General features: G+C 38.7%; 1 protein-coding gene across 7 annotated transcripts in view; it reads right to left on the bottom strand.

Annotated features, from left to right (window-relative positions):
• Positions 1-22,085, bottom strand: part of WWP1 (WW domain containing E3 ubiquitin protein ligase 1) — a 138,054-nt gene that overhangs the window by 15,673 nt on the left and 100,296 nt on the right. For all 7 annotated transcript variants that reach the window (XM_043483769.1, XM_043483767.1, XM_043483770.1 and 4 more), the window contains 6 exons: positions 19,411-19,499; positions 14,914-15,073; positions 8,830-8,963; positions 8,600-8,740; positions 7,773-7,893; positions 283-387 (listed from right to left, as the gene is read on the bottom strand). In XM_043483769.1, coding sequence (XP_043339704.1) covers positions 283-387; positions 7,773-7,893; positions 8,600-8,740; positions 8,830-8,963; positions 14,914-15,073; positions 19,411-19,499 — 750 coding nt within the window. The remainder of the gene's footprint in view (positions 1-282; positions 388-7,772; positions 7,894-8,599; positions 8,741-8,829; positions 8,964-14,913; positions 15,074-19,410; positions 19,500-22,085) is intronic.

The raw sequence follows: 22,085 nt of genomic DNA on the forward strand, positions 1-22,085 counted from the left end.
ATTTATAGAATACTTTCATACTACTAGAAAAAAATGTTACACCTAAAACCATTACCATTAACCTATTATTTAAAGATGATCATTTGTTCTTTCATTTAGGAAATAAGAAATGCAAAATCCATTAACAAGTATTTACACTATCCACTTTTAATTTAAAATTCAAAGACTAAATATCATGTCCAAAAGCAGTCTCAACCTTAAAAATGAACTGTTTTCAAATTACCACTTCATCAGAAAACATTTTCTTTCAGTAGTTAGTTTCAAAAAGATAAAAGCAGATACCTGCCAAAACCAAATGATCTGCTTGCTGTTTCTGGTATAATGTCGATACACAGTGTTTCTCTGCCAATCTGTCAGGTCAACCTCCTGCATGCCACACAACATAACCTGGGAAACGAGCGCAGTATCAGGTCAGAGTCAAGATTTAGTGAAGAGAGTAACCACAGGACTGAGATCTGCTAATGCCCAGCTGTGCACATGCATAATCATGTCAATGCGATGTGTACATCAAATAATGATCATAGTAAAGCAAGTCTAACTAAATTGTGTGGCAATTTAACATGCAAAATTCTTTGGTTCTTATCTTATTCATGTTTACTGAACTTAAAAACATTCAAAAGTAACCATTCTTCGAGAGAAACATCGGCTATACAAAAATAATCACTTTTCTACACATATATCCCAAATCACAAACATTACAAATAAATTTTAAACATAAATTTCTGGTTCTTCTTCTTTCTCTTAATCTATGCTACCTTACCTACTTAAAATTAAAAATATACTAACCTCCTGTTATTCATCTATCCAGGCTTTGAGAATAAAATATTCTAGATATGTAAAATTTTCAAATAACTCTAGTTTATTATATATGGGATGAAAACTATTTTGGGCATAATAAACTGTACAATACTTTATTTCTCATATCAACTATGATCTATAATGTACACACAATAAAGCGTGCATATTTTAAGTACAGAGTTAGGTGCATTTTGACAGAAGTATATACATGTTAACCACCTCCATAATCAAGAGGTAGAATATTTGTTCTGTCCCTTGTCGCAGTTAACCACCGCCATCCTCACCCCTGGCCCCAGGTGATGGGTGGTTTCACCACAGACTAGATTTCCGAACACAGCAGGCACACTACACTCATCTCTCTCTTTTCTGTTTTCTCTTCTCGCCAGTAGAATGTTTATGAGATTCATTCACGCTGTGACGGGTACCAGTGGTTCTTTCACATTGCTGACAGGTCTTTCATTATGTAAATATACAACTTATTTATCCATTCTCTTGTTGATGGACATTTAGGTTACTTCAAATTTTTGATTTTGATGAATAAAACTGTGATGAACATTTATGGAGAAGTTCTTCTGTGAACATATATATTTCATTTCCACATGAGTAAACACCTACTAGTGGAACCGCTAGGACATAAGGCTGAGGCATGTTTAACAGTGACAATTCATTTAGTTTGAATCTGTATTTCCCCAATGATTAGTAAGCATCTCCCCCTGTTTATATGCCATCAATAGAGCTTCCTTAAAGAAGTGCGTCTTTGTCCACTTAAAAATTGTTTTTTTATTGAGTGACAGGTTTTTAATATAGTCTGGATATAACACCTTTGTCTCAAGAGTTTCTCTCAGCAGGCAGGTTGCCTTTTCATTTACTTGACAGCATCTTTTGAGGAGAGGTTTTTAATTTTGATGAAGTCCAACATCCTTTGTGTTCTTCCTAAGACACTTCGGTCTAGACTAAGATTTTTCTACTATACTATATTTTTAGTTTTCATATTTATGTTCATAATTTATTTCAAATTAATCTTTATAAGCTGACTTGGGGTCAAAATTAATTTTCTTCTATATGAATATCAAGTTAATCCAGAATCATTTGTTTAAGACTTTTCCCCTTTCCCCATCAAAATATATTAGTACTTTTGATGAAAATAATGACAATATATATGTGGATCTATTCTGGATTCTAATTAAAGTGTTCCACTGACCTATTTGTCTATCCTCACACAAATATCACACTACCTTAATTACTATGGCTTATAAAAATTCTTGACATCAGGTAGTAAACATCCTGTAAGATTTGTCCTTTTTCAACAATGTTTTGGCTAATCTAGAACCCGTGCATTTTCTTGTAATTTTAGAACTAGCCCATCAATTTCTACAGAAAATTCTACCAGGATGTTGATTGGATTGTGTTGTTTGGAGAAAACTGATATTTACAATACTGAATCTTCCAATACATATCATGAAATATCTCTCCACTTATTAAAATTTTAATTTTTCTCAGCAATGCTTCCAGTTTTTAGGATAGAGTTCTTACATGCCCTTGGCTAAATTTGTTCATTTTTTTTTTTAATGCATTAGTAAACGAAACTTCAAAGTTTCAATTTATGTTTGCTGCTAGCATGCAGAAGATACACAATTGATTTTTTAAATTACTGAGCTTGCACCCTACAGTGAATTATTAAAATTCATTATCATTTCTGGTTGTTTTTTGATAGGTCCCTTAGGATTTTCTAAGTTGACAATCATGTTATCATCTGTGAATAAAGGCAGTTTTACTTCTTTCCAAACTTTATGCTTTTTGCTTCTACTTCTGCCTTATTGATTGCACTGGCTTCGGAATATGGTACAATGTAGAACACAAGTGGTGAGAGTGGACATCATTGAGTTCCCAATCTCAGTGAGAAATATTCAAGATATCACTATCAGAATGATATTAGGATTTATCTTTTTTGTTTATGCCCTTTATCAAAATGAGAAGGCTGCCTTCTATTCCTAGTGTGATGAAGAGTTCTTATACAGAATGACTGTTTTATCTTCTTACAAATAGATTTTAACCTGTAAAAAGGGGCATGATTATGGATAACCTTTCTTTTGGATAATGGTATAAATATTCTTTATTGTGGTATTATTCATGGTTAAAAGAGACAACGAATGGGAGTAGAAGAAACAAGAGAAAGACAAAACAAAACAAATTTTATTTCCTCACAGCTCTGTACTGTGAGCCAAAAGCAAATCAGGCTCCTTGTCTGTGTTAGAAAATTATCATGTAGCCAGACTATTTCACAAGGTGTCCTGTGAGAAGCCTGTAAGCGCTACCAAGGTGATATGCACCTATTAATATCTTTCTTTATCTGCCGCTTTAGTTTCCTATCAGTTCTGATGTCAGGCTCTTGTCGTAACATCCCTCTCTCACTGAGTGGGCCCCTAAGACAGCAGTTCTTAACCAAGGGTATGGAGTATTTTAGATGTATGCATTTTGAGGATGCAAAATTGTTTCATTTTCTTCAGATTCTTAATAAAGTTGGTCATTTAAAAAATGATTAATACTACTCTAAAAAGTATCTTCCATTCTACCAATGCATTTCTGCTAATTTGTGTAAGCAAGCTGTTAGGAAAGAGACGTTAACTAACGTTTACAGAGTCTGCCTGCAATTCAGGCTCTGAGTCCTGATTTTTCATGTAATTCCCATGTCAGAGTTTCTAGAAGGCTAATTCCTACATAGGAATATTACTGTATAAAATTTAAAATGCTAATTTTTTTCATATGCACATTTTGATTACAGGACAAACTAAGTTCTTAACAGAGGACGCAGGATGGCTGAAGTTAAAATACTGCCCCCAAAAGGTGGCAGAGGGGAAATGCAAGCACTTTCCTAAATGGCCCTCCCTACGGTCTAATCTACATGGGGGAGACTTGGAGAATTCACAATAACTAATCGTCAGGGACACATAAAGCAAAGCCACAGTGAGCTACCACCTCATACTATTATTAATGGAACTGTTACTATTAAAAACAAAAACAGAAAATAACAAGTATAGACAAAGATGTGGAGAAGTTGGAAGCCTTACATACATTTGGTGGGAATGGAAAATGGTACAGTTGCTATGGAAAACGGTAGCGGTTCTTCAAGAAGTTAAATAGAAAATTACTATCTGATAGAGCAATACCACTCCTGAGTATATACTCAAAAGAACTGAAAGCAGGGTCTCAAAGAGTATTCTGTACACTCATGTTCATAGCAGCATTATTCACAATCACCAAAAGGTGGAATGAAGACAAAGATGCAGTGACTGATGAATGGATAAAGAAAATACACACATATATGTATTATGTATATCAGTTGTGACCTCTGTGATTTATCAGTTGACTCTTTGTGACCCCATGGACTGCAGCACGCCAGGCTTCCCTGTCCTCCACCATCTCCCAGAGAGTGCCCAAACTCACGTCCATTGAGTTGGTGATGCCATCCAACCATCTCATCCTCTGTCATCCCTTCTTCTCCTGTCTTCAATCTTTCCCAGCATCAGGATCTTTCCAATGAGTCAGCTCTTCCAACCAGGTGGCCAAAGTACTGCAGTTTCAGCCTCAGCATCAGTCTTTCCAATGAACACCCAGGACTGATCTCCTTTAGGATGGACTGGTTGGATCTCCTTGCAGTCCAAGGGACTCTCAAGAGTCTTCTCCAACACCACAGTTCAAAAGGATCAATTCTTCGGTGCCCAACTTTCTTTATAGTCCAACTCTCACATCCATACATGACCACTGGAAAAACCATAGCTTTGACTAGACAGACCTTTGTTGGCAAAGTAATGACTCTTTTTAAAACGCTGTCTAAGTTGTCATAACTTTCCTTCCAAGGAGTAAGTGTCTTTTAATTTCATGGCTGCAGTCACCGTTGGCAGTGACTTTGGAGCCCAAGAAAATAAAGTCTGTTACTGTTTTCATTGTTTCCCAATCTATTTGCCAAGAAGTGATGGGACTGGATGCCATGATCTTAGTTTTTTGAATGTTGAGTTTTAAGCCACCTTTTTCACTCTCCTCTTTCAGCTTCATCAAGAGGATCTTTAGTTCCTTTCAGCTTTCTACCCTAAGGGTGGTGTCATCTGCATATCTGAGGTTATTGATATTTCTCCTGATAACGTTGATCCCACTTGCACTTCATCCAGTCTGGCACTTCAGTGATGTACTCTGCATAAAAGTTAAATAAACAGGGTGACAATAGACAGCCTTGACATACTCCTTTCTCAATCTGGAACCAGTCCATTGTTCCATGTCTGATTCTAACTGTTGCTTCTTGATCTGCATAGAAGCAATAGGTTTCTCAGGAGGTAGGTAAGGTGGTCTGGTATTCCCATCTCTAAGAATTTTCCCACAGTTGTGGACTACACAGTCAAAGACTTTACCCTAGTCAGTGAAGCAGAAGTAGGTGTTTTTCTGGAACTCTCTTGATTTTTCAATGATCAAATGGGTGTTGGCAATTTGATCTCTGGTTCCTCTGCCTTTTCTAAATCCAGCTTGAACATCTGGAAGTTCACGGTTCATGTACTGTTGAAGCCTAGCTTGGAGGCTTTTAAACATTACTTTGCTAGCATGCGAAATGAGTGTGCAGTAGTTTGAACATTCTTTGGCATTGACCTTCTTCGAGACTGGAATGAAAACTCAATCTCTTTTCCAGTCCTGTGGCCACAGCTGAGTTTTCCAATCCAATGGCATAGTGAGTGCAGCACTTTAACAGCATCATCTTTTAAGATCTGAAATAGCTCGGCTGGAATTCCATCACCTCCACTAGTTCTGTTGGTAGTGATGCTTCCTAAGGCCCACTTGACTTCACACCCCAAGATGTCTTACTCTAAGTGAGTGATCACACCGTCATGGTTATCTGGGTCATTAAACTCTTTTTTGTATAGTTCTTCTATGTATTCTTGTCACCTCTTCTAAATAATCTCTGCTTCTGTTAGGTCCATACTGTTTCTATCCCTTATCGTGCCCAACCTTGCATGAAATATTCCCTTCGTATCTCTAATTTTTTGAAGAGATCTCTAGTCTTTCCCATTCTATTGTTTTCCTCTGTTTCTTTACATTGTTCACTTAGGAAGGCTTTCTTATCTCCCCTTGCTATTCTTTGGAAGTCTGCATTCAGATGCGTATATCTTTCCTTTCCTTCTTTGCCTTTCACTTCTCTTCTTTTCTCAACTATTTGTAAGGCCTCCTGAGACAATCATTTTGCCTTTTTGCATTTCTTTTTCTTAGGGACAGTTTTGATCACTGCCTCCCGTACAATGTTATGAACTTCTGCCCATAGTTCTTCAGGCACTCTGCCTATCAGGTCTAATCCCTTGAGTCTATATGTCACTTCCACTGTATAATTGTAAGGGAATTGATTTAGGTCATACCTGAATGGTCTAGTGGTTTTCCCTAATTTCTTCAATTGAAGTCTGAATTTTGCAATAAGAAGTTTATGATCTAAGAGCCACAGAGTCAGCTCCTGGTCTTGTTTTTGCTAAATGTATAGAGCTTCTCCATCTTCAGCTGCAAAGAATATAATCAATTGGATTCCAGTACTGACCATCTGGTGATGTCCACGTGTAGAGTCTTCTCTTGTGTTGTTGGAAATAGGCTGCTGGCTATGACCAGTGCATTCTCTTGGCAAAAGTCTCTTAGGTTTTGCCCTGCTTCATTTTGTACTCCAAAGTCAAATCTGCCTGTTCCTCCAGGTATCTCTTGACTTCCTACTTTTGCATTCCAGTCCCCTATAATGAAAAGGACATCTTTTTTTCAGTGTTAGTCCTAGAAGATCTTATAGGTCTTCACAGAACCTGTCAACTTCAGCTTCTTCGGCATTAGTGGTTGGGGCATAGACTTGAATTACTGTGATACTGAATCGTTTGCCTTGGAAACAAACAGAGACCAGTCTTGTTTTTGAGATTGCACCCAAGTCCTGCATTTTGGACTCTTTTGTTGACTATGATGGCTACTCTATTTCTTCTAAGGGATTCTTGCCCACAGTAGTAGATATAATGGTCATCTGAATTAAATTTGCCCAATCTGGTCCATTTTAGTTCACCGATTCCTTAAATGTTAATGTTCACTCTTGCCATCTCCTGTTTGATCACTTCCGATTTACCTTGATTCATGGACCTAACATTCCAGGTTCCTATGCAATATTGCTCTTTACAGCATCAGACTTTACTTTCACCACCAGACACATCCACAACTGGACGTTGCTTCTGCTGTGGTTCAGCCTCTTCATTCCTTCTGGAGCTATTTCTCCACTCTTCTCCAGTAGCATACTGGGCACCTACTGACTGGGGAGTTCATTTTTCAGGGTCGCATGTCTTGTCTTTTCTTACTGTTTACTATATATATGTTGTTGTTGTTCAGTCACTCAGTTGTGTCTGCCTCTGCGATCCGAAGGTCTGCAGCCCATCAGGCTCCTCTGTCCATGGGATTCTCCAGCCAAGTATACTGGAGTGGGTTGCCATTTCCTCTTCCAGGATATATATGTTACTTACATATATATAGTAAATACTGAAAATATATACATATATGTTGTATATGTATACCTGTATATTGTATATATTCAGTATGAAAAAGCAAAAATTTTTTCACATGATACAATATGGATGAACCATGAGACATTATGGTAACTGAAATAAGGCAGTCACAATAAGACAAATACTGTATGGTTTCCCCTACTTGAGTTCCCCCAATTATTAATAAGTTTGCACTCTTGAGGAGCCCTAAGAGTTGGCACTGGTTGATGGTTTTGCACTATGACAGCATCACATTTGGGAGAACTGAAGACCCTTACTCAGTGCTGGAATTTTATACCCCCTAAACATTTTGATGAATCAGAGCGGACTGAAGATGGTGCCATATGTTTTTAGAGCTTGCGGACATTCTATCATAGAAGCATAACAACAGACCCTCCTCCCATTAACTTTCCCTATAATAGCAAAATAAAAGATCCTAACCTCCAATTCTTTTTCATCAAAGTACTGCAGCCACTGAAGGGGAACAACCTCATTAAAGCCATCAAGGAAAGCTTTGGTCTGTTCTTGTACTCCTCGAGAAAAACGCCACTCAGTCATTAAACTGAAAATAAAGATGGTATTTAAAAAGATGGTATTTTCTATGTAAGGTAAAAGGCTTTAAAACACAGAGTACTTCTTAACCATCATTAAAAGAGAAAGTGAAGAAAATCAGTAAGCTGTATGGACCACAGAATTTAAGTGAGCACAGTTTCAAATCAGAAGTTGTGGTGAGCACTATTAAAAGAATAAGTCAAAAGGGGGAAGTGAAATGGAATAGGAATGAGTATTACAGTGCTAGTCAGGTGCGGCTCCAGAAGTGGTTTTGCTACTATCTACAGAGTGCCTCCATCTCCTCATCTAGAAATGAAGAAGTGCATGGGCTTTGAAAAGCCCTTCTTTAGCACCAATGTTCTCTGATTTTTGATTCAGACAAGGTAGGATGTAATACAGCAAATGGCAGTGGGAAAGTGGAGGTCATCATATACATTTTTTTTCAAGAATGTTGGGAAGAACTTAAATAAATGTATGTCAGAGGCAAGGGAAGTGGGATTTTTTAAAATTATATTTGAATTTTTGGGTGTTTTGCAACATGTTTATAAATTAAGAGGAAGATTGAGTAGAGAAAAAATAATTAAAAAGGATCACTGAAAGAGGGAATGAATGTGGAACATGTCTCCAGAGGAGTAAACAAGGCATAAAGACAAGGGTATAGAGAGACAGTTCTAAGATGCTCTGGCAGTTGTAGAAAGTAGGGACAATCACCTTACCCAATATATTCATCTTTGTTCTCCTCTGTCACTAGGATATTGGAACCTCCCAATTTCAGGTCATGTGACGTAACCTTCCCCAAAATCTCCATGTCAACAGAAAAGTACATTTCTAAGCCACATTCTTCAATGTTGTTGTCTCTGGGTGATAGAGAGATACAACCACTAATTAACAAAATATGTAAAATTGGTTTCAAGAAAATACCTTATTGAAAGATAAATCTTCAAACCTTATCCAGATAAGGGAATTATAAAATTCAGTATCGATCGATTCCAAATCCTTAATAGTCAGTTTTTTACTTAGCATACGCTTGTAGAAGGGTAACGAGAAACCAGTATCAATAAACTTCCCATGAAAAAGAGCCTGCCAAGAAAAAAAATTTTTTTTTTAATTTACAAAGTAGCAATTTTCCTATTCAGGGCACAATGATAACAGAGGTATCATAAGGCTTTACAGGCAAAAAAGTACTTAATAATTAATCAGCATAAATCATGAAAACTAAAAGACTGAAGTCATGAAAACTGAAAAATAAAATATTCTATAAAATGCTAAGTATGAAAAACAAATTTAGAGTGAAAACAGTATCTCTTTAACTGAGGTCAAACACTTAGCTATGCGATGTTCTGTCAATAACTCTAAAAGAGGATGACAATGGAGCCTTATCAAACTCCCTCTTTTAAATATGTTTCATGAATTACATTAACTCTACTGGACACAGAAAAGAAGGCGTTCTAGGGCTCCCTGTGCACCTGGGAAGACCCCTCCCCAACTCCTCTCTTACCCCACAGTTGCCTGAGAGAGCCTCAGGACTAACCCTGTCCTGCCTTCACAACAGCCAACGCAGACAGCCCCAGACCTGCAGTACCTGGACTCTCACCACCATCCGCCTGGCTGCTCTGAAACCCAATTCCGTGACTCACATCTGACCCGACTTTCAAAACCATCCATGTTTTGTCCTCTTCAAGCTCATGGTCCATCATTAGCAAAATCCCCCACATTCTCAATTCATCCTTTGAAGATCCTTTCGCATCTTGTTCCAACAGAAATCTGGCGTTTTTCTGAGGACCCTGTTTCCCTTCAGACCTCTCAGGGAGCTGGCTGTCTCTCTCCTGCCCCATCCCTGTGTCACCAAGTCTGGGAGTGGTTGTGCTGCTTCCCACCACTGATCTCACCTCCCTCCCCTGCTCCGGCCTGCAAGACCACGCCAGCCCTCTACGTTCACGGCTCACCACCCCCTACTTCCTTACTGCAGTCATCCTTAGACCTTCTGGTTTCCCCCTTTTACTCATCCAATCCCACGCTTTTTCAACACGACCGTCATCATTTTTAAGATTTCACGACCTACGCTGATGATTCTTTTACTACGCTGGCACGTTTTAATCCTTTCTGTGATCTTAGTCTTTAACTTAGTTAAATGTTCTCAACACCATGCCCTCGACACTGTTATTAGCACTGACTGCAATTCCTTCATAAATTGAATTCCAAAGCGCTCCTGACATTCCAGCTCACCACCTTCAGCAGTAAGTACCAGCAAGTTTTGACCCCATTGGGATCTAAAATAATCCAGGGAACTTGTTAGCTTGTCCCTGTCGCTCAACCCCCTTATGAAGTTATTCCTCCCCTTACTCAGTTTATCTTGAAAATTTTGGCCACACCACGTGGCATGTGGGATCTTAGTTCCCCAATCAGGGATGGCACCTATACTCTCTGCAATGGAAAGCTCAGAGTCTTAACTCCTCGACCACCAGGGAAGTCCTCCCCTTACTCGGTTTAGATTCAATCGTCAGTCATTAAAATTACTCCCTTGGACCTTCAGAGCACAATCACCTTAACCACCTGGCCACCTCTCCTGTGTACCTTCAAACCTTGTCTTCTCACTGTGCTGACGAGCACGCTCTCCATCTCACCGAGGAAGCAGCAAGGAAGCCACCACGAGAGAACTTCTGTGGTTCCCCCACACCTGCTCACTAGTATTAGGTTTGTGCAAAACTAACTGCGGTTTTTACATTTTGAAATTTGCCATTTGACGTCAGAATACATTCTAAATAAATGTAGTTGTATTATACATCCTTTTAATCCACATTTCTCGCTTTATAGTTTTCTTTTTTGCTAATGACTATTACTTGCTGTTTATTGTATACTTATTTTAGACTATAGACATCATGCTAGACAAAAAGCAAATTGAGTGATTTTTTTTTTTTAATTCGAGTTCAAAATGGGTTGTAAAGCAGCGCAGACAACTCACAGCGACAATGCACTTTGGCCCAGGAACTGCTAACAAACGTACAGTGCAGTGGTTGTTCAAGAAGTTTTACAAAGGAGACGACAGCCTTGAAGTTGAGAAATGTAGTGGCTGGCCATCACAAGTTGACAATGACCAGCTGAGAAGATCATCAGACAATCCTCTTACTACATGAGAAGCTGCCGAAGAACTCAAAGCTGATCATTCCACAGTTGTTTGGCATTTGAAGCAAATGAGAAAGGTGAAAAAGCTCAGTAAGTGGGTGTCTCATAAGCTGACAGAAAATGTAAAAAGTCTTCAGTTTGAAGTGTCTTCTCTTGCTCTGTGCGATAACAGTGAGCCATTTCTCAACCAGAGGGCGGCGTGTGAGGAAAAGTGGACTTTATATGACAACTGGTGACGACCGGCTCGGTGGCTGGGCTGCAAAGAAGCTCCGAAGCACTTCCCGCAGCCAAACTTGCACCAGAAAGAGGCACTGGTCACTGTTTGGTGGTCTGCTGCCAGCCCGATGTACTACGGCTTTCGAAATCCCTGCAAAACCATTACAGCTGAGACGTCTGCTCAACAAATCGATGAGATGCACTGAAAACTGTAATGCCTGCAGCCAACACTGGTCAACAGAAAAGGGCTCACATGCCCATGACAACGTCTGATAACATCTGACTACACGTCGCACAGCCAATGCTTCAAAAGTTGAACAAACTGGGCCATGGAGTTTTGCCTCATCCACCATATTCACCTGACCTCTCACCAACCGACCACCACTTCTTCAAGCATCTCTACAGTTTTTTGCAGAGAGAACGCTTCCACAACCAGCAGGAGGCAGAAGATGCTTTCCAAGAGCTCATGGAATTCCAAAGCATGGATTTTTATGCTACAGGAATAAGCAAACTTATTTCTCACTGGCAAAAATGTGTTGACTGTAACGGTTTCTATTCTGATTAATAAAGATGTGTTTAAGTCTAGTTATAATGAATTAAAATTTACTGTCTGAAACCGTAATTACGTTTGCACAAACCTAACAGCATCTGAATCTATATACTCCTACTGTGGAGAAGTCGTGACTTCTCTGTGCACTGGACACACCTCCCCCTTGCTCTCCTATTCAAGGCCACGGCTCCCATACCCCCTCTCTCTGACCTCATCAAATTCCTTCTTCTCTTGCTGATCATCAGCAGCACATAAACGTTCTATTCCCCTCCCATTCCTGGTGCCATACATACTTCATGTTACCGCCCGATCTCCTGTTAATCCTTCACAGCAAGTTTCTTTAAGAGACTTTGTGTGTGTGCACTTAGTCGCTCAGTCGTGTCTGACTCTTTGTGACCCCATGGACTGTAGCCCACCAGGCTCCTCTGTCCGTAAGATTCCCCAGGCAAGAATCCTGGAGTGGGTTGCCATTGCCTTCCTCCAGGGGATCTTCCCAACCCAGGGATCGAACCCAGGTCTCCCACCTTGCAGGCGGCTTCTTTACCAGCTGAGCCACCAGGAAGGCCCTTTAAAGAGATTCATCAGTTCAGTCCCTCAGTCGTGTCCGACTCTTTGCGACCCCATTAACCGCAGCACGCCAGGCCTCCCTGTCCATCACCAACTGCAGGAGTTTACCCAAACTCATGTCTATTGAGTCAGTGATGCCATCCAGCCATCTCATCCTCTGTCGTCCCCTTCTCCTCCTGCCCCCAATCCCTCCCAGCATCAGGGTCTTTTCCAACGAGTCAGCTCTTCGCATGAGGTGGCCACAGTATTGGAGTTTCAGCTTCAACATCAGTCCTTCCAATGAACACCCAGGACTGATCCCCTTTAGGATGGACTGGTTGGATCTCCTTGCAGTCCAAGGGACTCTCAAGAGTCTTCTCCAACACCACAGTTCAAAAGCATCAATTCTTTGGCACTCAGCTTTCTTCACAGTCCATCTCTCACATCTATACATGACCACTAGGAAAACCATAGCCTTGACTAGATGGACCTTTGTTGGCAAAGTAATGTCTCTGATTTTTAATATGCTATCTAGGTTGGTCATAATTTTCCTTCCAAGGAGCAAGCATCTTTTAATTTCATGGCTGCAATCACCATCCGCAGTTATTTGGGAACCCAGAAAAATAAAGTCAACCACTGTTTCCCCATCTATTTGCCATGAAGTGATGGGACCAAATGCCATGATCTTAGTTTTCTGAATGTTGAGCTTTAAGCCAACTTTTTCGCTCTCCTCTTTCACTTTCATCAAGAGACTCTTTAGTTCTTCTTCACTTTTTGCCATAAGGGTGGGGTCATCTGCATAGCTGAGGTTATTGATATTTCTCCCGGCAATCTTGATTCCAGCTTGTGCTTCTTCCAGCCCAGAGTTTCTCATGATGTACTCTGCATATAAGTTAAATAAGCCGGGTGACAATATACAGGCTTGACGTACTCCTTTTCCTATTTAAGAGGTTAGTTTATATTTATTGTCCCCATTTCTCCTTCCATTCTCTCTTGAGGTTCCTCCCATCCACCTTTCCTCTCCACTGCACATGAATATCGTTCACCTGGCCAATTCAAACAGTTACTTCTTGGACCTCATCTTGATCAGCCAGCAGCATTCGACACAGCTGATCACTTCTTATTTCTTGAAACACACTTCCTGCTTCCTTGGTCTGGAAACCATTTGTATTTGATTCTCCTATCTCCTCCTCTGCCTAGGCTCTTTTGCCGGTTCCTTCTTATCTCCCCAACTTGTAAGCGTCCTTAAACAGCTTTCCTGTCCACACTGATCCTTTAAATGGTTACATCGTCTTACTGAGACAGGCCCGCATTGCCAGACTTGTGTATCCAACTATCTATTCTACATCTTCACTTGAAAATCGGCAGGAATCTTAAACCAAATCCCAATTCTGGAGTCCCTTCCCAAGTTTCCTCTTTGCGACAACCCTGCCATCCTGGGAAATGGCAGCTGCAACCGGACACACAGACCTTACAGTTTGGTGCAACACCTGACTCGCACATCTTGCATCTAAATGGACAGAAGACCTGACTGCCTCTGCGTACAGATACATCCAGAACCCACAGCACCCTCACCACGTCCACAGCTACAGCTCTCGAGGTCGCGCTTGAGCACTCAAGTACCATCTCTCAGCTGAGCTATTTCGAGTGGTCTTCCTGCTTTTCCTCTTGCTTTCCTTTGCCCTCAATTACAGTCTCTTTCTACAAGGCAGAAAACTGAGCTTAATCAAATCCAGGGTCCTATTATGTTCCTTAGACCACACCACTCCCGGCTCAAAGCCCTTAGCTGAATTTCTGAATGATCCCACAAACTGCCTATGTCTCATCTCCTACCACATTCCCTCTATGCGCCAGCTATGACATTTTCATTCAAAAACGTACTTCCACCCAAGATCTTTTTTTTTTCAAGTTGTTCCCTGTGCCTTGAAAGTTGTTCTCCAAAATATCTGCATGATTCAATCCCTTGCTTTCTTATTTCTGTTCAAGTGTTACCCATCAGAGAGGCCTCCTCTACTCATGTTAAATAACAGAGCAACACTTCCTTTCCCTCAGTATGTATTTATTATTTGTCTCCCTCTAACAATACTTATATCCCTAAGAACAAGGACTGTGTCTTATCATGGTTTCATCCCATTCATGCTATGATGCCATAGCAGGCAATGTATATTTGCTGAATGAATGGATAGATAATAAATTGCAAATAAATACATAAACACAAACACTTCTCAAGAAGTTTATAGTCCCACAAGACCTTCTGCAAAGCTACGAAAATTCAAAAAATATCAATCAAGTTCAATGATTATACAACTCGGATTTTCCTCTTATTGAAAAGTGGTCATACTACAATTAGGCTTAAATGAAAGGACTTCTAAAGATCAACTGGCTGTATCAATAATCCTTATATTCACAATCTTGATTTCACACAGCAACTTATTTTGATACTCTCTAGGCAAACTTCCTTGGTAACCAAATCTGTGAATACATATAACCAAGGATGATATGTATTACTTTAAAAAAAAATCTTCTCTAAAATACTTTTGGAATAAGCAAAATTCAAATAAATAAATAAATAGGTAATGGAAAGTCAAGACTCACCATAGCAATAAAGCGACCAATGAAACAAAAGTATGAAAGATGGTCTGGATTAATAGTTGATGCTGGATTTATCTGTAGACAGTAGTTGTTCTTGCCAGCATACTCAAATAAGCAATACATGGGGTTCAAAACTTCATGTGAAAGCAAGAAAAACCATTCTCTAAAAGAAGATAAGTCAGTATTATTTTTAGCAAGCATGTATAAATTTAAAAACAGACCTTAAATAAATTCATACATAACATCACACCTCTACTCAACAGCCTTTAACAACTCTACTGCCCAATTCCTAAGTTGTCCATTCTAAATTACCTGCCAGTTCCTGCACTGCCAAACTATAAACTAGGTGTTTCTCACATATTGTGTGCTTCTTCCTATGACATATTTTTGTGTATGAATCCTGAACTTCAACTCAGCCTGTGGGGATCTCACTTTCAAGTTCAGCTGACATCTACTTCAGCAATTTTTGGAAGCATTTTTCAGTGTATTTCAGTGTCTCAGTCACTTAATACTCTGTGGTAACAATCCCACAATATTATTCATTTTTCTGTACTTGACTGGCCCACATGACCACTGTATCCACCAGACTGTAAGCAACTCAAAAACAAAAGCCAGGTCTCTATTTTGTGTACCTTTAACTCAACAACCTATATACACTAGATTTATAAGGAAGATTTATTTTATTTATTCATGGCTGTGCTAGGTCTTCATTGCCACGCGCAGGCCTTCTCCAACTGTGGTGACTGGGCTACTCCTGATCGTGGTGCCCGGCTTCTCACTGGAGCAGCTTCCCTCATTGCAGAGCAGGGCTCCAGGGCACGCGGGCGTCAGGAGCTGTGCTCCGGGCTCTAGGGCGCAGGCTCAGTAGCTGTGGCACATGGGCTAGCTGTCTTGCAGCACGTGGGACCTTCCCAGACCAGGGATTGAAACCATGTCCCCTGCATGGGCAGGTGGATTCTTTATCACTGAGCCACCAGGGAAGCCCTGAGCAATAGGCTTTAGTGAATATTTGCTGGTGATACTGAGATAACTGGTGATACTGAGATAACACAGCACTGCCACTATGGAACAGTTTTAACTGTTTTTTTGGGCAATGGATTAAAAATGGAACTACAATTTTAAAAGGTGAAATCTTTAAATGGGATAGGCATTATCTAACTTATTACCACGTAATTTGTCTCATTTTAAAAAGTCCAACACAGAAAACCTGACTAGGTAAAAGATTAATAATTTATATTATAAAATAAACTCAATATGCAAAGACTGTCTTCCATAGCAACTTCTTCTAATACAGGGTTCAAAACTCAAATACCTACAGATGTTAGTGAGTACAACAGGCTTCCTTCTCTGCATGGGCTCACAGTCTTCTACTCAGTCACAAACCCCCATTCCTCACTGTATCCTGGATAAAAGTCGCCACTGGTCTAGGAAGAATTACTTCTAGGAATATAACTATAGCCCTTAGACAACTTGGCTATGGTGGGCAGGAAGTGAAACAGAACGTATGACACCCGATAGGGAAACCAGCTACTCTGATTCAGTCCATTGATGCCGTGTGAGAAGGTGCGGCAATTGTTTTTAAAGAAAGGCCAGAAATCTTGATTCGTAAGAGTAATCTAGTGATTTCTTTAATGTTGTCAAATAATACAAAAAAATTTAAAATCACAATGGGGGTCATCACTATGCAAGCTAGATCTGGCCTGGCAGCCTGTTCAGAAATACTTTTCTGAAACTTTAAAAATATAATCTTGGAAACTTAATGAAGGGTAGAGAAGGGAGTCTAAATCAACTGAGAAATGTTAAAACCAATTTATAAAACAAAATTCAGTCCCCAAACAGTAGCTGAACCAAGCTGACTTCCCACTATGATAAGGCTGAAGTAACACACGTCTCCAGGAAGAGAACTGAACAGATCTAATGGGCTGCTGTCTATGGGGTCACACAGAGTCGGACACGACTGAAGTGACTTAGCAGCAGCAGCAGCAGTGAGAATGTGTTTAGACACAAAAAGTAGAAATAAAACTCCCAGATGTTGCAGATGACTTTCAGCAAACAGCTCGGAGAAAACTGTTGGGTACATTGAAAAAAAGGATGACTACAATGTGTCATCTAACCTATACTCTAATAGTAGGAAAAAAGAAGAAAAAATTCTAAGTAACAAGAGGTAGAAGAGTTCCCTTTAACATATTCTTCTATATACTCTCAAATAAATTAAAGAGTTACAAGAGGTTGAAAAAAAAAATTAATAGACAAAGAATGAGTTAGCAGAGCCTAGAGAGGAAAACAGTAAAACCACCAATGATGAAAAGTTACATTAGAAGCAGCAAAACACGGGGCAGTACTGCAAACAGAGACGCAAGGACAGGTCTGAGAAAAATCAGAACAAAATGAAAAAGCACAAAGATGAAAGTGACCTGAGAAGAGATGACAGACACGTAAGACTGAGAGAGGAGAGTCCACATACCCATGACTGATGTTCCTGAAGAAAAATGGAACAAATGGAACAGAAAAAATATTCAAAGACCTAATAGAAGAAAATTTCCCTTAAATTAAGGAAGATCTTAATAAGCTCCAAAAAAAGATATAAAACAATCAACAATGAAATTAATGAACTTCAAAGAAAAGACCTGTGTGGGTACCCAGAGGAGAAAAGCTTCCTACAAGGGACTGGCCTCCTACTTGATAGAGCTTACATTCAATTAGAAGACAGTGAAGCAATGTCTACCGAGTACTGGAGAAGCAAGTGTTGTGTGAGAAATCTGGATCTAGTTAAGTTCTTGTTTAAATACAAAAGCAGCAGAAGACATATTCTCAAACATGTAAAACTAGAGGGATATATCACCCTTGTGAACTGATTAAACCAAAACCAGTACATGAATCAAAATAAACAATTTGGGAATAAGAAAAACATGGTGTGCAGTAACTAATTATGTACATTATATGCATTAAAACCATCAAAATATAAAACAAAACCCAAACAGTTGAGGTAAAAAATGGTTAAGAATGTGAATATTATAAAGTCAGACACTGTAAAAATAATACCATATTTCATTTCTAAGATGTGCCTTTTTAATGTCTGAACATTTTTGAAATTGAGACAAATCACAATAGATGTGATATGAATATCCACAGTTACAGGCAGTTTTCTCTTCTGCAAAAACTTAAATGTTTTAGATGAGAAAATACATTAACACAACCAGTTCTGATAACTCTACCAGTTCTAGTTTTCTACCTCTTTTTAAGTCAGCTGTACTAAAATTGCGATTATGTAATTCTGAACACCCATGAACTGTGAGTTCAAAAAGAGAGTTGTTTCTAAGAAAAGCAAATTTAATTCTTTAATGAAAATGCTTTGACTAAAAAATGAACTGCTATCAAATTAGGTCTGGGCAAAGCAATTGAGGAAAAAAAATTAAATAAAAAGGATCTGCTGTTCTTATTGCTTCATAAGTGTCTGTTAAAAAAATATTTAGTAAATATGGAAAACTATTTAGTCAAAAGGACTCAGACTGGATTAAAAACACAAACATCAAACCAACACAAATTGTTATAATAGCAGAAAATAAGAAACAACCTTATTCATGCTGATTCATCAACTATACTATGTTCAAACAATGGAAGATTATGCAACGATGAGTATAAGGTCTATATGTGATATGGAAAGATATCCATGATATACAAAATAACAAAATCAAGCTGCTATATTTTGCAAATTGTATGACAATTCTGTTTTAAAAAAATCAGCAAATATGTATGATATCACACATATATTCAAATTTATATACAGTTGACCCTTGAACAACATGCTTTTGAACTCTCCAAGTCCCCTTACACATGAATTTTTTTTCAATATAGTACCTGTATTTTCATTTTACAAATATCTTAAAATCAATTAAATACAGCAAAAGTCAATCAGAGATCACAGTGTGTGGAATTGAAAGAACTAGGGATTTGAATCCAGATTTTATCCAAACTGCTTTAGCTTCCTATCCTTTGGTAAGTCATTTATCAATTCCTTTGTTTTGTGTTAATGGAAGTACAGTTGATTTACAATACTGTGTTAGTTTTAAGGCATACAGTAAAGTGTTTCAGTTAAATTTTTTCAGATTATACTCCATTATAGGTTTGTACATGATACTGAATATAATTCTGTGCTATATAGTAAATCTTTGTAGCTTATCTATTTTATGTATAGTAGCTTGCATTGATTAATTCCATACTCTTTTGTTTTTGAAACAGAAGTAGCAGTATGCAGATTTTTGACAACACACGGTTCAGCGCCCCTAACCCCCATGTTTTCAAGGGTCAACTGAATATGCAGAGAAAATGTACAGGATAAGCAACATAATAATAATAATGGTTACTGCTAGGTTTACATGAATATTTCAATTTTTGTTTTTAAAAATAATTCTAGATTGCTATTGAAAAAATGTATCTTTTCAAGAATATATCTACAGTGGAGATACACTTATTTCAAAGCAGATATATCTTTTATTTTACCTTGCTAGGCCACCATAATCAAGTCCTTCTTCTCCTCTAAATATTACATATAATCGCCTCCTCAAGTCATAGGGTTTTAATGCCATAATCTAATTAAAAACAAAAACATGGATGCTTAAACATCATATGTAACACAAGTTTCCTCCAAAACAGTTTTATTTAAATTTCATCTGTGTTTTCAAAATCACACATTTCGTTATCTTAAGAAACAATGCTCTTAATTCAAAGAGATCAACTGGTTTATTCCACAAACTAGAAAAGATGCATCTTACTCTACTAAGCTTTCTCTGATTAACTTTCATAAATCTCTTTCCCCTCTTCTGGTATTAAATGGTAGTTCTACTTTGCGTTAGTAGCAAGAGAGGAACAGCTTGAAACAGAATGTTTTTCAGGTTAGAAAATATTTCCATCTCTGTCACTCTCCAAATTTTACCAAAATCTTATAAAAGGTGACCTGAAAATTTTTTTGACGAGCAACACTTAATGAAAAGTAGAATTTATTGCTTATACCACACATTCCATTTCTCAGTAGGAAAGGAACTGAGCTATCATGAAGAATTATTTATAAGATGATGAATTTTAGCATAAAAAGGTTTATCTTAAAACTATATCTATACTAGATTTTTTATAAGCCTTAAAGGCTCACACTAAGGTTACCAGTAAATAAACTTTACTTCCAGATAAAAGGGAATTACTTCCCAAAGCCAAGACTGGTCTGGGTGAGGCGACAGCTCACCAGCAGGCCTCCACTTTACAGCGAGTCAGGGGCTCACAGAGCACGATTCTCCCCAAGCCAGAGGACAAAGCCAAGTAAAATCTACCATGAATTCAGATGTGTATGTATTAAAACAAAGTTTACACACAGAGCTTGGAACAAGATAAAAACTTATTAAATCAAAGAGAAAAAGTTTTGATGATAATAGCTGTATTAAGTAACTTGTCCAAACTGCAACAAGTGACTAAACTGAGGCTAGGATTTGAACATCACTGACTTAAGAACTGTTATTCCATTTTGGCTTCTATACATACAAGTCGCTATGTACCTGAACACAGAGAATTTTAATTCATCACTCTAATACTTTGGGAGAGGACTGAGAAGAAAAATTCTCAACCTCGTCAGAAAAAAAGAACTGACAATATTTTGGTTTTTCATCTCTGTTGTACAGATAACTCAGCAAAGGTATTACATTCACTTGTTCACGCCACCAAATGTTTATTAATACCTGCTTCTGTGCAAAGCAGCAGTAAGCAGAACAGCGGTGACCTCTTGGAGCCTCACCCTGGCGAGGCAGACAGGTGTGTTAGGCGGTGGGAGTGGTTTAGGCGCTCAGTTGTGTCCAGCCCTGTGACGCCGGGGACTGCAGCACGCCAGGCCCCGTGGGGTTCTCCAGGCAAGACTACTGGAGTGGGCTGCCAGCGCCTCCTCCGCAGGTGGTGAGAAGTGTCACAAACGAGAATGAAGCGCCGTGACCGGCTGCAATGGGACTGTGGGGGGGTGAGCAGAGGACCGCCATCTCAAATGAGTGCTCGCACAAGGTCTGACATGACGCTGAGCAGAGACCAGGAGGAAGTGAGAGCTAACACTCGGGTATGAAGCAAATATTTAAATGGAATACAGTGCCTACACCAATCTAATTTTAATTTAGTCTCATATCACGACTTTTTTATTTTGAGTTAATAAAGTCTTAATAAAAAAGTAAATACGTGTCAAAATATGTCAACTTGTTCCAGAGCTCGTTATGCTTTATTTTAGTAATCTAATTCATGGTAGAATGGTTTTGTTTTTCAGCCTAGGTACCTGTGCCTGTAAAAATGGGAGATAATGACAGGAGCTACCTCAAAGGGATTTTGTGATGAATTAAATGAAATGATAAATGGAAGGTGCCAGTGCTAAGCATATGACAATCACTTGATACATGATGGATTTTTTTATTATTATAAGGGACACTCAGTAAGTGGTAGTCACTGTCACAGTTGTGTTCTAAATGGCTGAAAATTTCTAAACCTTAACTCCCTTTAGATATAACGAATACAACAACTCAAGTTGTATGATTTCCCTCAGTATCCAAAATGAGTTGGTTCTAGGACAGCTCCACACATACCAAAATATGGGGGTGCTCAACTTATGTGCATCTTTCCATATAATTTTAAATCATTTCTAAATTACTTATATACTTAATACAATATAAATACCACATACACACAAGCATACCTCAGAGATATTATAGGTTTGGTTCCAGAGTACCGCAATAAAGAGAATATCACAATAAATCAAGTTACACTAATTTTCTGGTTTCCCAGTGCATATAAAAGTCATGTTTACATTGTACTATAGTCTATTAAGGGGGCAATAGCATTATGTCTAAAAAGACAATGTACAGACCTTAATTTAGAAAATACTCTATTGTTAAAAAAAAATGCTAACCATGACGTCAGCAGTTGAATCTTTTTAGAACAGAAAATCAAACGTAACGGCTCAGAGATCGCCTTAACAAATTAATAATAATGAAAAGTTTGGAGCATGTCAGGAATGATGAAAATGTGACACAGGGACACTCCCAAGTGAGCACATGCTGCTGGAAAAACGGTGCTGTGAGACCCGCCCAACACAAGACTGCCACAAACCTTTCATCTGTAAAAACCACACTATCTGCAGAGTAAAATAAAGCAAGGCG

Source organism: Cervus canadensis, chromosome 12 (assembly GCF_019320065.1).
Source record: "Cervus canadensis isolate Bull #8, Minnesota chromosome 12, ASM1932006v1, whole genome shotgun sequence".
In the NCBI taxonomy this organism is placed as follows: Eukaryota; Metazoa; Chordata; class Mammalia; order Artiodactyla; family Cervidae; genus Cervus; species Cervus canadensis.